The sequence below is a fragment of the Aythya ferina genome (genome assembly GCF_964211825.1).
Source record: "Aythya ferina genome assembly, chromosome: 8".
Lineage (NCBI taxonomy): Eukaryota > Metazoa > Chordata > Aves > Anseriformes > Anatidae > Aythya > Aythya ferina.
The window spans coordinates 32165384-32181134 of NC_140304.1; the positions used below are offsets into that span (position 1 = coordinate 32165384).

A 15751-nucleotide genomic window follows, 5' to 3' on the forward strand; every position below is an offset into this window, starting at 1 on the left:
ATACAGAGCCAGGGCCTCCTCCAGCCCTGCGAGCGGTTGCGCCACCAAACCCGGTCCCTCCAGTTCCCCCAGTGCGGCTGCGGAGGCAGGAGCTGGGCTGTGCTGGGCTGTCAGGGCTTGCCCGGTGCCCCCGTGGCCTGAAAATCGTTGTTTGTTGGCAGGGGAAGGTGCTGGTGGAAATCCGAACGCAGGCCTGGAAGCCTGTGGCAATGCTTGTTAGATCACGTTCAGTTTGGGGTTTGTTCCCGGGTGATTTCTGTGAGGATCGAGGGGGACGCAAGCGGCTGCCTTCACCCTGCAAAGGGCCTGAAGGAGGCACTGGGGAAGGAGCAAACTGCGGCCCCATCGTGGCCGTGGCTTTCTGAGACCAATGCTGGGGAAGCTGCTGTGCTATCAGCAGGGATTTGGTGCAGAGAGCATCCCCCGAGCTGCAGCCCCGCAGTCTGGCAGAGGTGACGGTCCCAGGGACGGCCGTCCTGTCCTCTAATTCCCACAGCCGAGCTGGCTTTGACGCCTTCCCAGCGCAGCCAAGCCCTGATTCTCCTGGCAGAGCCGGGTCTGGGCACGGTGTCAGCCCCTCCGCAGGCAGGGAGGTGTCACCCCCACCGGGGCCAGAAACAACACAGCCCAAAAAAAGGGCTCTGCACCCAAAAACCATCACCCGACACACACCTGTGGGCATCCCACAGCAGGACGGTGTCCCCCTGCCACCTTGTTTGGTGTCCCCATTGGCAGGGAGGGATGGGGACAGAGCGGGCACAGGGCTGTGTGGCTCTGGTTTTCTGCCTAGCTTGGGGGAAAATGGGTCTTTTCACCCCAGGTGCACTCCCACTGCATTTCTGGCAGCAGTTTTTATTACAAACATAAGTTTTCAGGCTTCTGACAATGGCAAGAATCCTGATCTGGTTTTTCAAGTTTTTGTTAGGGCTTATTTTTCCCAAATTAGTGTAAAGGTGTCTGTTTTTCTCTTAAGTGAGCTGGCTTTTAAAGACCACTGTTTGCATTTTGATGTAAAAGCAACAGAGATTAAAAAAAAAAAAAAAGTCAAAAGAGAGTGAACTCATGCAATTTCTAATTAAAAAGACAATTTTCCTCCAGCTTCGCAGGCAGCCAGCTGGCTCCCAGGAAGCAATGCCCTCTCGTGGGCTAAAGCAGCAGCTATCCAGTAATTCATTTATAGTCATCAGCTTAATTAACCACCATTTACCTACCTGCTGACACATTTCCTCCGACGGTCTTCTGATGGGAGCAGGGGCTTTTGCTGGTGGCTCTCGCATTCAACACACAGAAGAAGAGGAGAAAACTGAGCTCAATTCCCATCTTTGGGCGAAATGGAGCAAGTATTATCTAGGTTTTGAAAAGCACTAAGTACACTCGCATCGGGACTATGCAAAAAATTCAGGTGTTTAGCAGCAAAATTGTGCTTCTTGACCAGCTGAATAATTCCTTTGATGAACGATAGGATTTGCTGTTCCAGCCGTCCTTGCGGTGATTAATGAGCTTCGTTTATTTTTATACACTTATCCTTTAAAAAAGGCATTTTATATGCCATCCACAACTACCAAACAAATAGCAGCCATATGTCTGGAGAATGACTACACTTGTATGAAGCCAGCAATAATTAATAGCAGGGCTGCAGAAATGTTGGCGTTTAAACCTCTCGGTCCAAAACAGACTGCCCTTTTTGGTGGCTCCTCCTTTCCAGGCTAAGCAATGCTACAGCATCTTACACCTTCACATCTTACACCTTTTCATCTCACACCTTTCCATCTTACACCTTCACATCTTAGAAAACAAACGAACAAACAAACAAAAAACCCCAAGTTGTACAAAATTGCCACGCATAGGACTAAACTTCCAGCTCTGGCTCAGAGCAACAAAACCGTAAAAATTTGAGCAGTCTGAGGTTTGTATTTTCTCTCTTAAACGTCTGTTTTCCTTTTTGGACAGGACTGCATAAGGACTCAGCCAGAGGAGACACTCCTGGCCCTGCATCCTTTTGGGATCTGATGTTTTCCTGCCCCAGAGCCCCTAAAGCAAGGGCTTCCTCACATTTGTCTGAGGACACAGGACTGAGTCCTGATCTGCAGAATGACACGAGCACTGTATTTCCTTTCTCCTCCACTACAAATAGATAAAGCTGTTACTGTTAATGTATACTGCAAGAGGACTAAGCCTAGAGTCCCACAATATTTAATATCCTCAGAGTCTTTGCCTCAAGAACTTTCCTTTTTCACTTTGTCCATCCAGAAGGACTTGGAGGAGACAGGGGAAGACAAAGTGACTTTCTCGAGGACACAAAGCAGAGCGGTGACAGCAACCAGCTCAGAGAAAACTGCAGAAATATGCCCTGCAGCGAGGTCAGTGGTGCCACAGCCCCGACCTCCTTGTCCTTCTGTCTCGGCATTGCTTCTACATGTACTTGTAACCACTTCCTTCTGGCACAAACACACACAAGGACAACCACACAACGCAGGGGTTTGTTTTTGCAGCTTGCTTTTTACATATATTGCATCTGTATTTCCACTTGGGCTACTGCAAGGACTTTTCTGTTGCTTTATTCTTTTACTTTGCTCCCCTTAACCCGTAGCAGGTCGCATGAACGCTGTTTTGAATGTGAGGTATCAGCACCAGCCTGTGGGATTTGGTGCAGTACCCAGGGCGTCATCGTGTCCACCACAACCATTTATCTTTGCTGAACTCTTACTATTCCATGTGTGACAACATCTAGAGTTCAGCCAGGGGACACACTGCAACAGCAAACCTGGAAGATAGAAGATCTGCTCTCGGCACGTCCTTTGGCCCTGCTAACACAAGGCAAGATCTCCTCTGAGTGCTCTGCTCCTCCTGTCCGGGTGCCTTTTAGCCAGTTCCAGTGCTGAAGAAGAGGAAATCTCTGTTGGCCTCAGGACAGTCAGTGCATGTGGCTCAGAGGTCGGCTGGAGCTGTGGGATGGGTGAGGTGTCACCCCACCTGTGATGGCAGAGCCCTGAGCGAACCCCGTGTCCAGGGGATGGGGCAGTGCTGGAGGATTTTCCCCAGGATTTCTTTCCTGAAAAATGTGATTTTTGTCTTGACGGCTCTGCTGAGGTTGTGCTTAACTATAAATACACAGAAAAGCTACTCAGAAAACAGCTAAGACCAGGCAAGGGCTTCCTCCTGGTTTGCACGCAGGGCCGAGGTGTGTGGCTGTGATTTCCTTTGGGAAGGGGCAGCCCCAGACCCGCGGTGCGTTTGGCTCACTGCGCAGAGCCTGGAGCAATATCTACAGGCAGGTACTTCGCGCATGAAACAGAAGGATGCCCGCAGCCAGCAGGGCTTTCTCTGGAGCAGAGCACTAATCCGATTCTGGTGGGCATCCAGGGCAGGAGGACCGGAGGTGCAGGAGACACGAGGCAATTTGCAGGTCACCGTCACCCATCACAGCGATGCGCTGGAGGCCAGCCCGAGCCTGTGGCCACAGTGTCCCCTTCTGTGTGTGTTTGTACACACGCTGGCATCGTGTCCGTCAGCAGAGCTGCTCCTCTGGTGGCTGTGACGCAGAGAGGCCCCATTTGGGGCTGCTCTGCAGCACCGAGGGGATCCCCCGCAGCTCTGGGGCAGAGCGGCCGGGGGCACTGATCCTCCCCAGCAGGCTGCTGCTCAAAATAGGGCTGCTGCTCCCTCTCCACCCCCGGCTCTGAGTCACGCCGGCTGTGGCATCACCACTGACAGAGCTGCTGACGCCACTGAGGGGTCCCACGGGTCCCAGCCCACCCCTGTCCCCCCCGATAACCCCATCCCACCACAGGGCAGCGTTCCCAGCCACGATCACCCCATGCCCCAAAGCTGCTGCCCGTGGGCTCCGTCCCAGCCACCCCAGCGCAGGACTTTCTCATTTTCGCAGAGCCTGAATTAATGAGCCAAAAAAAAATCAATATCTTGGCCGCTCTGCTGAATGCTGAACAGCCTGTGCTAAAGGAGAAAGAGCAGGAGGAAAGGAGAGGGATCGGGGAGCGGAGTTGTTCCCCTCCCCAGGGCAGCCCCAGCACACAACACAGCGGGGCTTTAACCCACGGGGAAGTCCCTGGGTACGGCCAGCCGGGCGAGCACCCCTCTCATCCCCCATCCCTCCCTTTTTGCTTTCTGAGCACGGCTTCCTCCGGAGCTGTTACAACAGAAATGAATGCCACGAAAATGTGAAATGCCAGGCATCCCACTGTTACGCGTTACTCACGCTGTGGAGAAGCACCGAGCCCCATTTAGCATCCCCTCTGTTGTGCACAGACCGTTTTTCACCCCCAAAAAAAGAACCCAACGAACCAATGCCTGGAGTTACGTCGGTGGAAAAGAGGAGTTTCGTATGGTCAATAGAAAGATTTGGGGATCTGCTTAACACGCAGCTCTGGTGAGGGGGATTTGGACGCTGTCCATGCTCATGAAGGGATGTTTCTGGTCGCTGTCCCAGTCTCACTCCCCATTCTGATCCCAAATGCTGGTGAGGGCCTTGCTGCCATGGGTTGTGCAGCGAGGGCCGCGCCGTGTCCCCGTCAGGTCTTTCTCCTTGGGCCTGTCTGGCTCTCCCTTCGGGAGCTGGATGCTCTCCAAGGCCACGTCCAAGAACAAGATTTAAGTGTTTCCAAAGAACACGAAATACGGGTGCTGTTTTATGGAGCGTGAGCCAATTTTATATATTTTTTTCGCCTCCCAGCCAGGCGGTTCCGCTGAGCCCCTCGGTTTGGGAGCGCACCCCAACCGATTTTCTCCTGGGGCACATTTTGGCAGGCCAGGGACTGCGGTACGGGGTGGGGACTGAGCCAGGGGATGGCGGAGCACACCCCCCTCGGCGTGGTCACTGCTTCCTGGCCCCAAGCAGAACAGTGCTGGGAGCAAGGACGGGTTCAGTGAACAGCAGAGCTTTCCTCAGAGATTTCCTCTGAAAACTGCAATCATCATACAAACGAATGCATTTAGGACAGATTTTATAATGCCAATTTGGGTGTTATTCCTAATTTTCCAACCTGCTGCTCCTTTTCTCCTCTCAGTCTATGCCCACGGCGTGCTTTGGTAAGGGTTCTGCCAAGGACATGGTTTTTTTCCTCCTCTGTCCCCAGCTGCAAGCAGGATGCAGCAGGAGGAGCACGGCTGGGCTGCAAGCTCGCTGCAACACGGGCAGCATTGTAATGTGCCACCGAGGCTCCTGAGCATTTCCTTCACTCGCTGCAGTGGTCGCACACATTTCCTTTATATTTCTCCTGCAGGTGCCCCCAGGAGACCCCCATCTCGCAGGCAGAGGACTCAGCCACGTGCCCTGGCATTCAGACACCAGTCCTTGAAGACCCCTGAGCACCAGCTGGGAAGCGTTTGCTGAGCAGTTGATGCTTCCCTGTCGGATTCTGCATATTTCTGGTCGCCAGACTGCAAACAACGTCCCTGCCTCCGCTAGGGGTCCTGGAGCATCTCTGCAAATTTGGGTTGCTCAGCCTTGGGACGCTGACTCGTTTTATGTCGGTCTCACCTCGAGGAGCAGCCAGCTGGCACCCCAGGAGTGCCCCTGCAGGAAAGCAGAGGTGAAGGGAGCAGCCCAAGATGCGAGGCTTTGGCTCCTGCCCTGCCCGGGTGTTTCAGCACGGTGGCAGCACTCCCAGGTGCACAGAAATGATCTCCCCCAGCTGGAGGACACGCCGTGGTCTCATCAGGGGTGTGTTAATAACGTCACTGTCAGTAAGATGTTTTTAATTGCACTCACTGAGAACCACTCCAATACCTTGCAGCAGGAGACTGCTTCCAACCAGGAAAGGGCACACGCCGTGCTCTGGGGTTTGCATCACCCCACTTCCAGCTCCTCCTGGAGGATCCGGCTTCCCTTATGGATTTTTCTAGATTTAAACTGCTGTTTTAGGAGCGAAGCAGCTCATAGAGAAAAGCTGCCTGGCTGCCCAGAACGAGAGGCTGGATTACTTCTGTGTGCTAAAGATGGCACGAGCTCTGTGCCAGCCAACTGCAGGCTGCTCGGCCGTATTCCCTAGGACCTCCTGCAGCCAAAGGGACTCAGCTACTGAGTCATTTATGCATTTCTGGGAAAAACTGCGCACGAGAAGTCAATTTGGGTTGGGTTCAGCTTCAGACTTTTTGCCAGCGCTTGCTTAAGTGCTTAATTTTCACTCCAGCTAAATAAAACAAACCAGAGCCTGACAGGTACAGATCATCGCATTTCCCAGAGCTGAAATGCATAAACAGAGCTGACCCTGAAAAGCTCGAGAAAATCCATCTCACTCACGTGGCCGAGTCCGGTCTTCAGCATTTTTGCCAGCTCTTGGGTGCATTTGGCATAGTTAACTCACTCCATAACCTGTAGAGGATGGCAGCTGATTAAGATGTGCTCGTGTTCCTCCAGCTCCGGGTATCTCGTAGCTGCAGACCGTGCACATAAAACAATATTGCGCATTATTCAGGGCTGTTTGTCACATTAATCATGTGCTTGCTGTGCTCCGGGAAGAGGAATTAGAATATAGCAATATTCTGGCTGCTTGTTTTTAAGATACTTGTGTGGGTGGGCGCTCCAGCTGCTGCTCACGTTGGTCTCTTGCAAGCTGCAGAGGAGCTGTTTGCAGTTCTCCTCCCTGGTGCTTTCTCTTGACACCAATTTTGCTGGCCAGATTCAGGAAGGGGCTGCCTCAAGCCAGTTGACAAGCGCTGCATGGAAATAATAAGTGCTGCTAATTGAGAAGTGTCTGAATTTCTGGGTGGCAGAGAGGAAGCCACGGAGCGGCTTTAAAATGAAAGCTGTCGATCATTTTTTTTCCTGGAGCAAAGAAGCAGAAGGCCTGCAGAGCTATTATCTTGGTCCATTAGGACAGAGATGATTTGACACCTCATCTGCATCCTGCCCACCAAGTCCGCAGGGGTGAATGAAGCCAGTGCAAGTTTCTGAGTTATTTAAAAGAGCTCTGCAGCCGTGGGAAGGAAGGAGCTGACTGAGCAAAACTGGAGCCAAGCTTTAGGCAAGCCAGAGGTCCTGAGATGCAGACGTACAGAAAGCCTGGGCTGATGCTCCATCCTTCCACCTCGCTTCCACCCTCTCCTGGGGCTCTGCTGGGTGGGCAGAGGCAGGGCTGGGGATTTTGTCATTTCACTGGTTCTGGCTGCATCAGGCATCCTCACCCACTGCTGGCCGGCCTGGAAGTTATCACTTCTGGCGTAGGAAGGAAAAATTTCCTTTCTGAGCTTCCCCGCTGCAGGGAGCCCAGCGCCAGCCAGGTTTTGAAGGAGCAAACGCTGCTGCTGCCCGCGGTGCTCCTCCGGGGGGAGGGAGGCACCGGGCAGGCACAAGCAGCTCTCAGTGCAAGTGCAGCCAGTTTGAGGGACCTGGAACAGGATATGGAAATAGCCCCATGAAAAACACGCTGATGGCAACCAGCAGTGAAGGACAGGGCTGGTAGCTTCCTACAGGAGCTGCATCAAAGCTGCCTGTTTGCTCCAGACAAGTGACTCTTCCTGAACGCCTTTAATCAGTCTTTTTTTTAGGAGATCTGTTTAAGAACCCCACCTATGCAAATACAAGGTTAAAGCATTTACTACCAACTTACGGTCCTTAAGCTATAAAGCATTTTAATACTTAAATAAAAAAAAACTATGCCTTTAATTCAGCTAAATGTTCCTGCATCAGAAAAACCTGCATCTGTGCAATAAGGCCCCCATGTGCTGTAAGAGGTGAGTAATGCTTTAGGGTTGGTGTAGCAAAAGCTCACCTATCAGCGCCCCAAAATGACAGATCTCCAGCTATTTGGTCATAACTCCGTGGTTATACTGTTTACTCATACAGTTTTATTAATAATTTTGGTTTACAGCTGTACAACTGCTGCAGTTGACCTAGCACACCCCAAATGCCCCTTTGCACATGGTGAGAGGCAGCCACCCATGCGGATGCCCCTGCACCACCCAGGGCACCTCCATCGTGCTCCACCACGCAGGACTTCCCATCTCACGGCCACCACAGCAGCTCGGGAGACTTGCTGGTGGTTCTGCTGGGTGCTGAGGGGTCTGTCTGTCCCCCTGGTATCAGGAATTCCCCGCGCTCCACCAGGCCCCATTCTGGAGCTGTGTCCATGGGGGACACAGGAGAAACACCAGAGCAACGAGGACACATCTCAGAGCACCCACGTGTGAGTAACTGCGGGTACGTGCTGCTCTGCCTTCGTGCAGACATCTCCACGAAGGCAGTGGGAGTTGTAAAGGCATTACTAGGTCTTATGACTTTTTAAATAGGCTTAAATAGGTAATGTCTTACAGGGCTTTCAAAGGCTGGAACGGAACTGGAATAATCTTTGCCATCAGAATTGCCAGACGCTAACAAAGGCCAACAGTTTGGAAGTGAAAGAGCACAGACCAAAATCCAGGCACAGAGAGGAAAAAGCAAATTGTTTTCAAGCAAAGCCATTATGGCTGCTTCTGCAGCCCCCCTTCAGTGTGAGCCCCCCGAGTGCAGGGCCCAGCCTCGCACCCAGTGCTGCGGGACGGCATCTCCAGGAAAAAGGTGTGGGGCCTCCGAATCAATGGGCCAACTTGGCAAACCCACTCTTTATTTTGGCAAAGAGGTTGAGCACATATGGGTGAGGAGAGAAAACTGCAAAACGTTTCAGCCTGCACCGAGCACTCCTGTTGTTCCTGCAATCAGCTCCTGAGAGCTTTCTGCTGGCTCCGTGGTGTGAGAGCCCCAGCTGTGAGGGGGGTGAATCCCCCAGCACACCACCACAAAGCTAACTGACCCCTTAGGTCCATGCAGGACCAGTCTAAGATGACAAAAAGCAGCTCACATTTTACTCATCTTCAACAATTAACTCCTTTCACTAGAAGTGCTATAAAAAAAGCAATTCATCTTCATGACTATATTACCCTTTAAAAAATCCAGTCTGCTGTGTGATCCTGAAGTCCTTACAGCCTCCTGCTTCACTCAGGGCAAACTTTGTAGGATTGCTCTCAGCTCAGGAGGCCCCATGGTTCTGAGCAAGCCACCATCCCCGCAGCTCTCCTGAGAGACCCACAGCAGCCAAACCAGCACCCAGCTGGCTCCAGGGGCCCCTCGTCCTCTGTCCCAGTCCTACAACCCATCAGCAGCCCACCCAAACCAAACACCCGTGGGGACAGAGGGAAGGGTAAAATTCAATTCTAAATCTGCTGGAAGTTGTAAATTCAACTGTGAATCCACCCTCCCTTCCTGAAGGCTGCAGCCCTGGCCTGATCCATACCCAAAGCAGCAGATCTGTGGCATACAATGAATACTTATTTCCCAGGTATCATTTTCAATCATGCCCTGCAGATGAGGCTTATCCTGCCTGTCTCTTGCTAAGAACAGCCCACACAAAAGAGGGAACACGCAAGAGGTAAACAAAATCCACATCTCCTGTCCTCTTGTTTGTGGAAAGTGTTTGCCAGAAGTTTCAGCAGGAGAGGAGCTTCCAAGCTCAGATGTTTCTTCCTGAAGCAGTGTTATCTAAAACAGCTTCTCATGAATTTCAACCAAAACCTCGGTAACTTGGATGAAATAAAGAGGTGCAGGGAAAAGATGCTACAAGAGTAACAGTCACACGGAAAGCCAGGAGGATGAAAGGTGAATCGCCAAAGTAGCCAGCTATTAAACCACCTGGTACTCAGAGCAGCCTGATTAACTTCACGAAGGATGTTGCTCTTACATAAAGATGCCAGGAATCACCTGACATGTGGAGCCAAAAAGCACAAAACCTCCTGCCTCAGTGAACGGTGGCAACACCTGGGCTGCACAGAGGCTGAAGTTCCCTCCAGTCTGTACCCACTGCTCCCCAGAAGCACGAGGACAGAACTTGCTCACCTTTTAAAGCTCTTACACGAGTGGAGTGTAAGAGCAACATACAAGTGCACAGCATTATTCCAGTCATTCAGGCTCACATTGGAAAGGAAGAATTAACTGCGTCTTCACACCTGCTGGCCAGGCTCCGAGATCTGAACTCCAGCTTCAAGCCAGCTCTTCTCCCACTACGTCCTGGAGGTGCTGTACCCCCACAGGGCTCACACTGGTTTGAGGGACAGAGGTCAACAAGGCAGAAGTAAAACCAACCATTAGCACAGCGCATTGGAAAATAGACATGGTAGCAAGGGGGGGGGGAAAAATAAGCAAAAACCATCCTGATTATACACAGGTATAGCTTTAATCATTCACAGAACTGCAGAAGTCTCGGGAACTGCAGAGCACACAGGAAAACAATTTCGACAATGAAAAAGTTATGTCTTTGGTAGGCAAGCCAGCCTTCGTGCCCAGAAGTGTAAGCATCTGGAGTCACAGACATGATCACTCGCAGTGCAGACCCCTAGCTTTTTTAGAGGTTTGCTCTGGTAAGATTCCTGAAAATGGTTTTTGAAATATACACTTTATAGATAAATTTTCTTTCAAGCTAACAGCCTGGAAATACTTAAAAACGAGCATGTACTCACAGGAATAGAGATGTTGGTTTCTAAGTGACATTTTTCTCTTCCGTAAACTTCTCGCATTAAAAACTTCATCACGTCATTACTAACATTGAACGTTTATTGTTTAAAAAAATAAACATGCACAAAGCCATCCCCTTTAAGACCAACACGAAATAATCCAGAGATTTTACAGAAAAGCAGTAGCCCTGTAAGGCAAGGATCCCTCTGAAGCGTATTTTCTCAGAGTCCACGCTCTGTTTACACCATGCAGCGTGCAAGTCCAGCCAACATCAATCACATAACAGAGCACTTGCCTTTCAGTTTGTCTTTCTTCTTCTGCTGCTTGGATTTCTTTCCATCCACTTGGAGGCTGACAGTTCTCCTCTTCTCCAGATTCAAGAGCTCCTGGAAGAGCTCCTGCACGTTGTAGTTCATTTTGGCTGAGGTCTCCATGAAGGAGCACTTCCACTTGCTGGCCAGCGCCTCCCCCTCGCTAGCATCCAGCTCCCTCTGGGTCTCGTCGCTTTTGTTACCCACCAACATGATGGGGATTTTTTGGACGTCCCCTTTGATCTGGCAGATCTGCTCGAAGATGGGCTGCAGATCCTCCATGGACTGCCTGCTGGTGACGGAGTACACCAGGATGAACGCGTGCCCCTTGGATATGGACAGCCTCTGCATGGCGGGGAACTGGTGGCTGCCCGTGGTGTCCGTGATCTGGAGGGTGCAGATGCTCTTGTCGCAGCTGATCACCTGCCGGTACGTGTCCTCGATGGTGGGGATGTAGGTTTCCCGAAAGGTTCCCCTGACGAAACGCAGGACCAGGGAGCTTTTGCCCACCCCGGCGGCCCCGAACACGACCACCCTGTAGTCGTTGCTTTGCTCGGGCATGGTTGCCGTGCGTGAGGCGGGGATTTTAACCCCTAAAAACCCCCGAGCTCTTCAGGCTTACACAGCCCTGCACAGCGACGGCCTGCGGAGGAGGAAGGGGAAGGGAGCCATGGGGAAAGGCAGGGAGAAGCAGAGCCGTCAGCCTCGAGCATCCCCTCCCCGGGAAGGGCTCACCCTGGCCGGGCTCACCTCCCCATCCCCATCCCCATCCCCATCCCCATCCCCATCCCCATCCCCATCCCCATCCCCATCCCCATCCCGGGTCTCACCCGCTGCCTGCAGCTCCCTCCCGCAGCCCGGCGGGGCCGGGCCCCATGGCAGCGGCACCCAGCAGCCGGCTGCGAGCTGGGGCCGCCTCCCCTTCCTCCTCCTCCTTCTTCTCCTTCTCCTCCTCCTCCTTCTCCTCCTGCCTCCTCTCCCCTTCCCTTCCCTCAGCCTCCATCCACCCGCCCCCGCCGCGGCCCCTCACGCCGCCCCCTCAGCCCCGAGCCCGGCGCCCTCGTGTGGAGCCGCCGCGGAGCAGCCCCGGCCCCAACCCCGGCCCTCAGGCTCCGGAGCCGGCCCGTGCCCCACCAACACCTCACAGACCCCCAGAGACCCCATGGAGCCCCCCAAGGAGCCCCCATGGCCCCGTGTCCCCTCGCCCCCCACCACCACCTGCACTCGGGGCAGACAGCGCCGACCCCAAACGCAGCACCCAGCCCAGCCCGTTAGCTGCTTAATAGGCATGCTGTAATCGTCCAGCCCTGATTTCCTGAGGAAATTAATAAAATATGTGAATGTGCTGTCTCCCCAAGGGAAGGTGGGGTGTGTTTAGTGCTCGGTGTTTTCTGTCAGCTGTGGAATTGACTCGTGGGTGGGTGCTTGTGGTGTGTGGGGCTGTGGGGTCAGCACCCCGTTAGTGCCTCCTGTGCGGCCCCTGAGCAGGGAAAGCTGCCCTCAGAGGGAGGCTGAAATGAGGCTTTTCTCCCCCCAAAAAATGGCTGCTGGGAGGCACGGCCCTTCCCGGGGCTGCCTGAAGAAGTGCAGCTGCTCTCAGCTTGTGCGGCATTTCCTACTGCGGCCATCACAACTCTCTGTGGGTCTGGCTGTGACCCAGGGGGGAGTATTGTGTTGCCTTGATAAAAGTTATTTTATTCCCCTTTTTTCTCCTCAAGAATGAGTCTTTCCAAACACATTTCCCAGCCAGGACCGGGGCTTCCCATCTAGCAGCCTGCAAAGGGCCGCGGGTCCCAGGGAGGCCATGAGGGAGTCATCGGCACCGCACGGCCAAACCTCAGGGAGAGGGGACGAGGACAGGCAGTCCCCAGCCCGTGCCTCAAACAAGGCCCTGGGAAAGCTGCGGGAGGGTGGGAAGCGAGGAGGATGCCAGCTTTAAAATGTGCCAAAGGGCATTTGTGGCGCTGTGCTGCCAGAGCACGCAGCAGGGAGCACGCAGAGGGGACAAACGTCAGCCTGGTAACGGGGATACCGTGGGTAAGGGGGGTCTTCAGCACCCAGTGAGGCAGCTTTGAGCTCTTTGGGTTGCAATCAGTGCTAAACCTGCCCCACTCTTCTGTGGGGAAGCGGTGCTGGGTGGTATTTTATGGGGTGGATCTGGCTGGGAGGGCGCTAGCTGGGCTGCAGGGGACTGCAGCGGCTTCCAAATAGCTGGCACGGACATTGAACTGGCAAAGAGCGGATTTTCTTAACAGATGTAACTGCGATTTGTAAAATAATGTGCTCTAAAGCATTAGGTCACCGGATCAGCTCACCAAAGCTATCCTACAAACTGTTTCTCACAGAAGCTGTAAATGAAAACGTGGTTGAAGATGGTGCCCCTGGTATTTCCCCTGATTCTGTGGATCACAGGTGATGGGAGGGAAACAGCTCTAAAAGGGGCAAATTCTGAAGGACTTATACTTCTGAAGGACTCCAGGGATGTGATTCTCCTCAGCTTCTACCTGCAGACCACCCCCACATATGACTGTGTGGCCCTTTGGTGGCAAGTCCTGGACATCAAATGCTCCCCCTCTGCCCCCATTCCCCCCTGCTCCCCGCACAGACTGGCAGTGACCGTCACTATTGCAGGCTGAACTCACTGGTGGTACCCAGGATATAATTGCTTATCTCAACATACAGAGCTGAGGATATTTAATAAGCCGTGGTCTCAAAGCCATAATTACAGCCCGGTCACAGGAGGGCAATGCTGCTGCTTCTTACGGGTCTGTAAGCAGAGGGCTTAAATCTCTTCTGGGGCATTGATCACTGCTGCTCCTGGAGAGCTCGGAGCCAGGGAAGGGAAGGATTGCTCCTGGTGGGATGTTGCTGTGCCACATTTATGCTCACAGAGCCACAGCAGCCTGAAGCAGTTGCAGAAGTCAGGTAGAGGAGCTGAAGGCAGGCCGTGAACGCCTGGACTGGAGCCCTGCTGGTGACAAACAAGGGTGGGAGGGGGCTTTGGAGCTATTTTGTTCTGCCCTGGTGTTTTTCTCAAGGAGCTTCCATGTTAACACGCTCCCTCCTTCAGCAGCCCTTTTCTCTTGGTGTTGATAAGGCTCCTGCCACCCCCAAACATCTCGGTTTTCGAACACCAATGTAATCCCAAACATCCCTGCCGCAGGGCAGCTGGCAGCCAACTCCTCCGTGCCCATTTCTGCCCTCCCATCAAACGTTCCCCCTGCCAGATCTGCCCTCCCCGGGCTGCGGCACGAAGGCTGAGCCCTTAATGCATGGTGCCCATGCCTGGCACGCTCCCCGTGGGCTGCTGACACAGCCACTGCTCCATCCCAATCCTCCCCGATGTTTTCTGGCAGGCAGAGGCCGTGCCCAGCTCTTGGCCCTTGGCTCCTGTCAGGCCGGGCAGGGAGATGTGCTCACAGCCTGCCGAGCATCCGCTTTGCCCGAATCCTGTCATTAACGGGGATTTCCAGAGACGATTTCTAAAACATCGTTTCTGGTGTTTATGAGGTATTTATTAGCCGCAAGGAAACGCTAACTAGCAATTATTAGCTTACCCGCTCTCTTGGCTAGTCCCTGTTGCTCGGAGGCAGATATCCCAATCCCAAACAACCTTTCCCAAGCGTGGCACGATGTCGAGCAGATCACCGCTCCCTGCCTGACCCTGGCCTCTCCCCTGAGTGCCATGGGAAGGGAGCTGCGAGCCGCCCAGCGGGGACACATCTGGGCATGGACATCGCCAGCCTCACCAGGGGAAGGGGTGGGAAGGGCAGAGAGGGTGCGGCGGGGAGCCCCTGCCTTGGGAAGGGCAGAGCAGGCGGCCGGAGGAAGGATGTGGCCGCCAGCTGCTGGCTCCGTGCCCCGCTGCTGGTCAGGGTTTGCTCGGGCCGGAGCTGACAGCCACCAGATTTTCCATTTGAAATGGGAAGCAGCCGCTTGCCAGAGCCCCTCGGGCGAGCAGAGCACGGTGCCAGGTGCTGGGGCTGCCCCATCCTCACTGCTCTCCATTTCCACTGCTTTTCCTCGTGGGACACAGACCTCGGCACGCCGCCTCAACGCCGGTTTGGGTGTTGCTGATGCCTACAGAGAGGTACGAGACAGCGGAGAAGGCAGAGAGGGGATTTTTCTCTGGAATTATACAAATGATTCTTAAAGCCAGAAGGTGCCTGCCACTGGTGCTGGCTTACAAAAGGGCTGTCCCTGCCCAGCAGAGCCCACTCCTGGCTGTCGCAGCGGGTGTAACCATCCCTGGCTCCAGGTGAAGACTCAGCCAAAGGGCAGGGCAGCATTTTGACCATCTCAGCCAGGGGATGCTGCCCCACGCCCCAGGCATGGAGGGATGGGGCTCAGAGGAGCTGTAGGATGCTGTCACCCAGCAGTGTGTCACCTTCAAAGGACACCACGAGGGCATCCAGCACCTGGAGCCACTGTGCTGCTGCACGGGGACATCCCAAGAGGCACCCAGCTCCCCCCGTGCTGCTTCACCCGGTGGGTGAGGATGCAGCGAGGTGGGAAGCGTTTCTTTCTGGCCCTATGGGACAAGACGTGCTGCTGTGGGATGCCAGGATGCTCCAGCAACGTCAGTGGGAGCCTGTTCCCTCTCCACGAGATCAGGCTGGCCCAAAACAGCGGGGAAATGGCCAAGAGCATCAGGAGATGCTCAGCCCCTTCCCAGCACTCGGGGGAGGCTCAGCCTGCGGAGCTGCGGCACCTCTCACACGTCAGAAGTTGAAGGCAGAAGGAGCCAGTAATTGCAGTCAGGCTAAAATCTCCAATCCCATATAAAACTCGAGCTCTGAAGCCCGGTGCCGGCAGAGGGCGGCCGAGGAGCTCGGCAGCTCCCGGAGCCCGCAGATACCGGGCGGCCTCGCGGCTCCCCGGCTCCCAAAATGTGCCCTGGGGAAACCAGCAGAGCCCTGCACAGCTTCACAGCCCGAGCTGGTGGCTGTCACACTGCAGCCTCCCCAAGCACAAGGGCTGGGAACCTTTCCCTCCCAGT

The 15751-nt window shown here is 54.0% G+C and overlaps 1 protein-coding gene and 1 long non-coding RNA gene across 6 annotated transcripts; one reads left to right on the plus strand and one right to left on the minus strand.

Annotated features, from left to right (window-relative positions):
• The first annotated feature begins 7624 nt into the window (after positions 1-7624).
• On the plus strand, positions 7625-10647 carry LOC311440655. The gene is made up of 2 exons (XR_014695521.1): positions 7625-9202; positions 9234-10647. It is a non-coding gene; the product is annotated as an uncharacterized lncRNA (long non-coding RNA).
• On the minus strand, positions 10142-14472 carry DIRAS3 (DIRAS family GTPase 3). Of its 5 annotated transcripts, XM_084527796.1 has the most exons (3): positions 14310-14472; positions 13433-13720; positions 10142-11395 (listed from the first exon to the last, which is right to left on the minus strand). In XM_084527796.1, exon 3 carries the CDS (start codon positions 11311-11313, stop codon positions 10717-10719), a length of 597 nt encoding a protein of 198 aa, XP_084383922.1. In that variant the 5' UTR covers positions 11314-11395; positions 13433-13720; positions 14310-14472; the 3' UTR covers positions 10142-10716. The 5 variants fall into 5 exon arrangements, with proteins under 5 accessions (XP_084383922.1, XP_084383920.1, XP_084383924.1 ...); XM_084527794.1 differs by lacking the exons at positions 13433-13720; positions 14310-14472 and adding an exon at positions 11971-12081; XM_084527798.1 differs by lacking the exons at positions 13433-13720; positions 14310-14472 and adding an exon at positions 11997-12056.
• Positions 14473-15751: the final 1279 nt, after the last annotated feature.

Coding starts and splice junctions, on each gene's coding strand:
- DIRAS3 (XM_084527796.1), bottom strand. CDS start 11,313: ATGCCCGAGCAAAGCAACGACTACAGGGTGGTCGTGTTCGGGGCCGCC.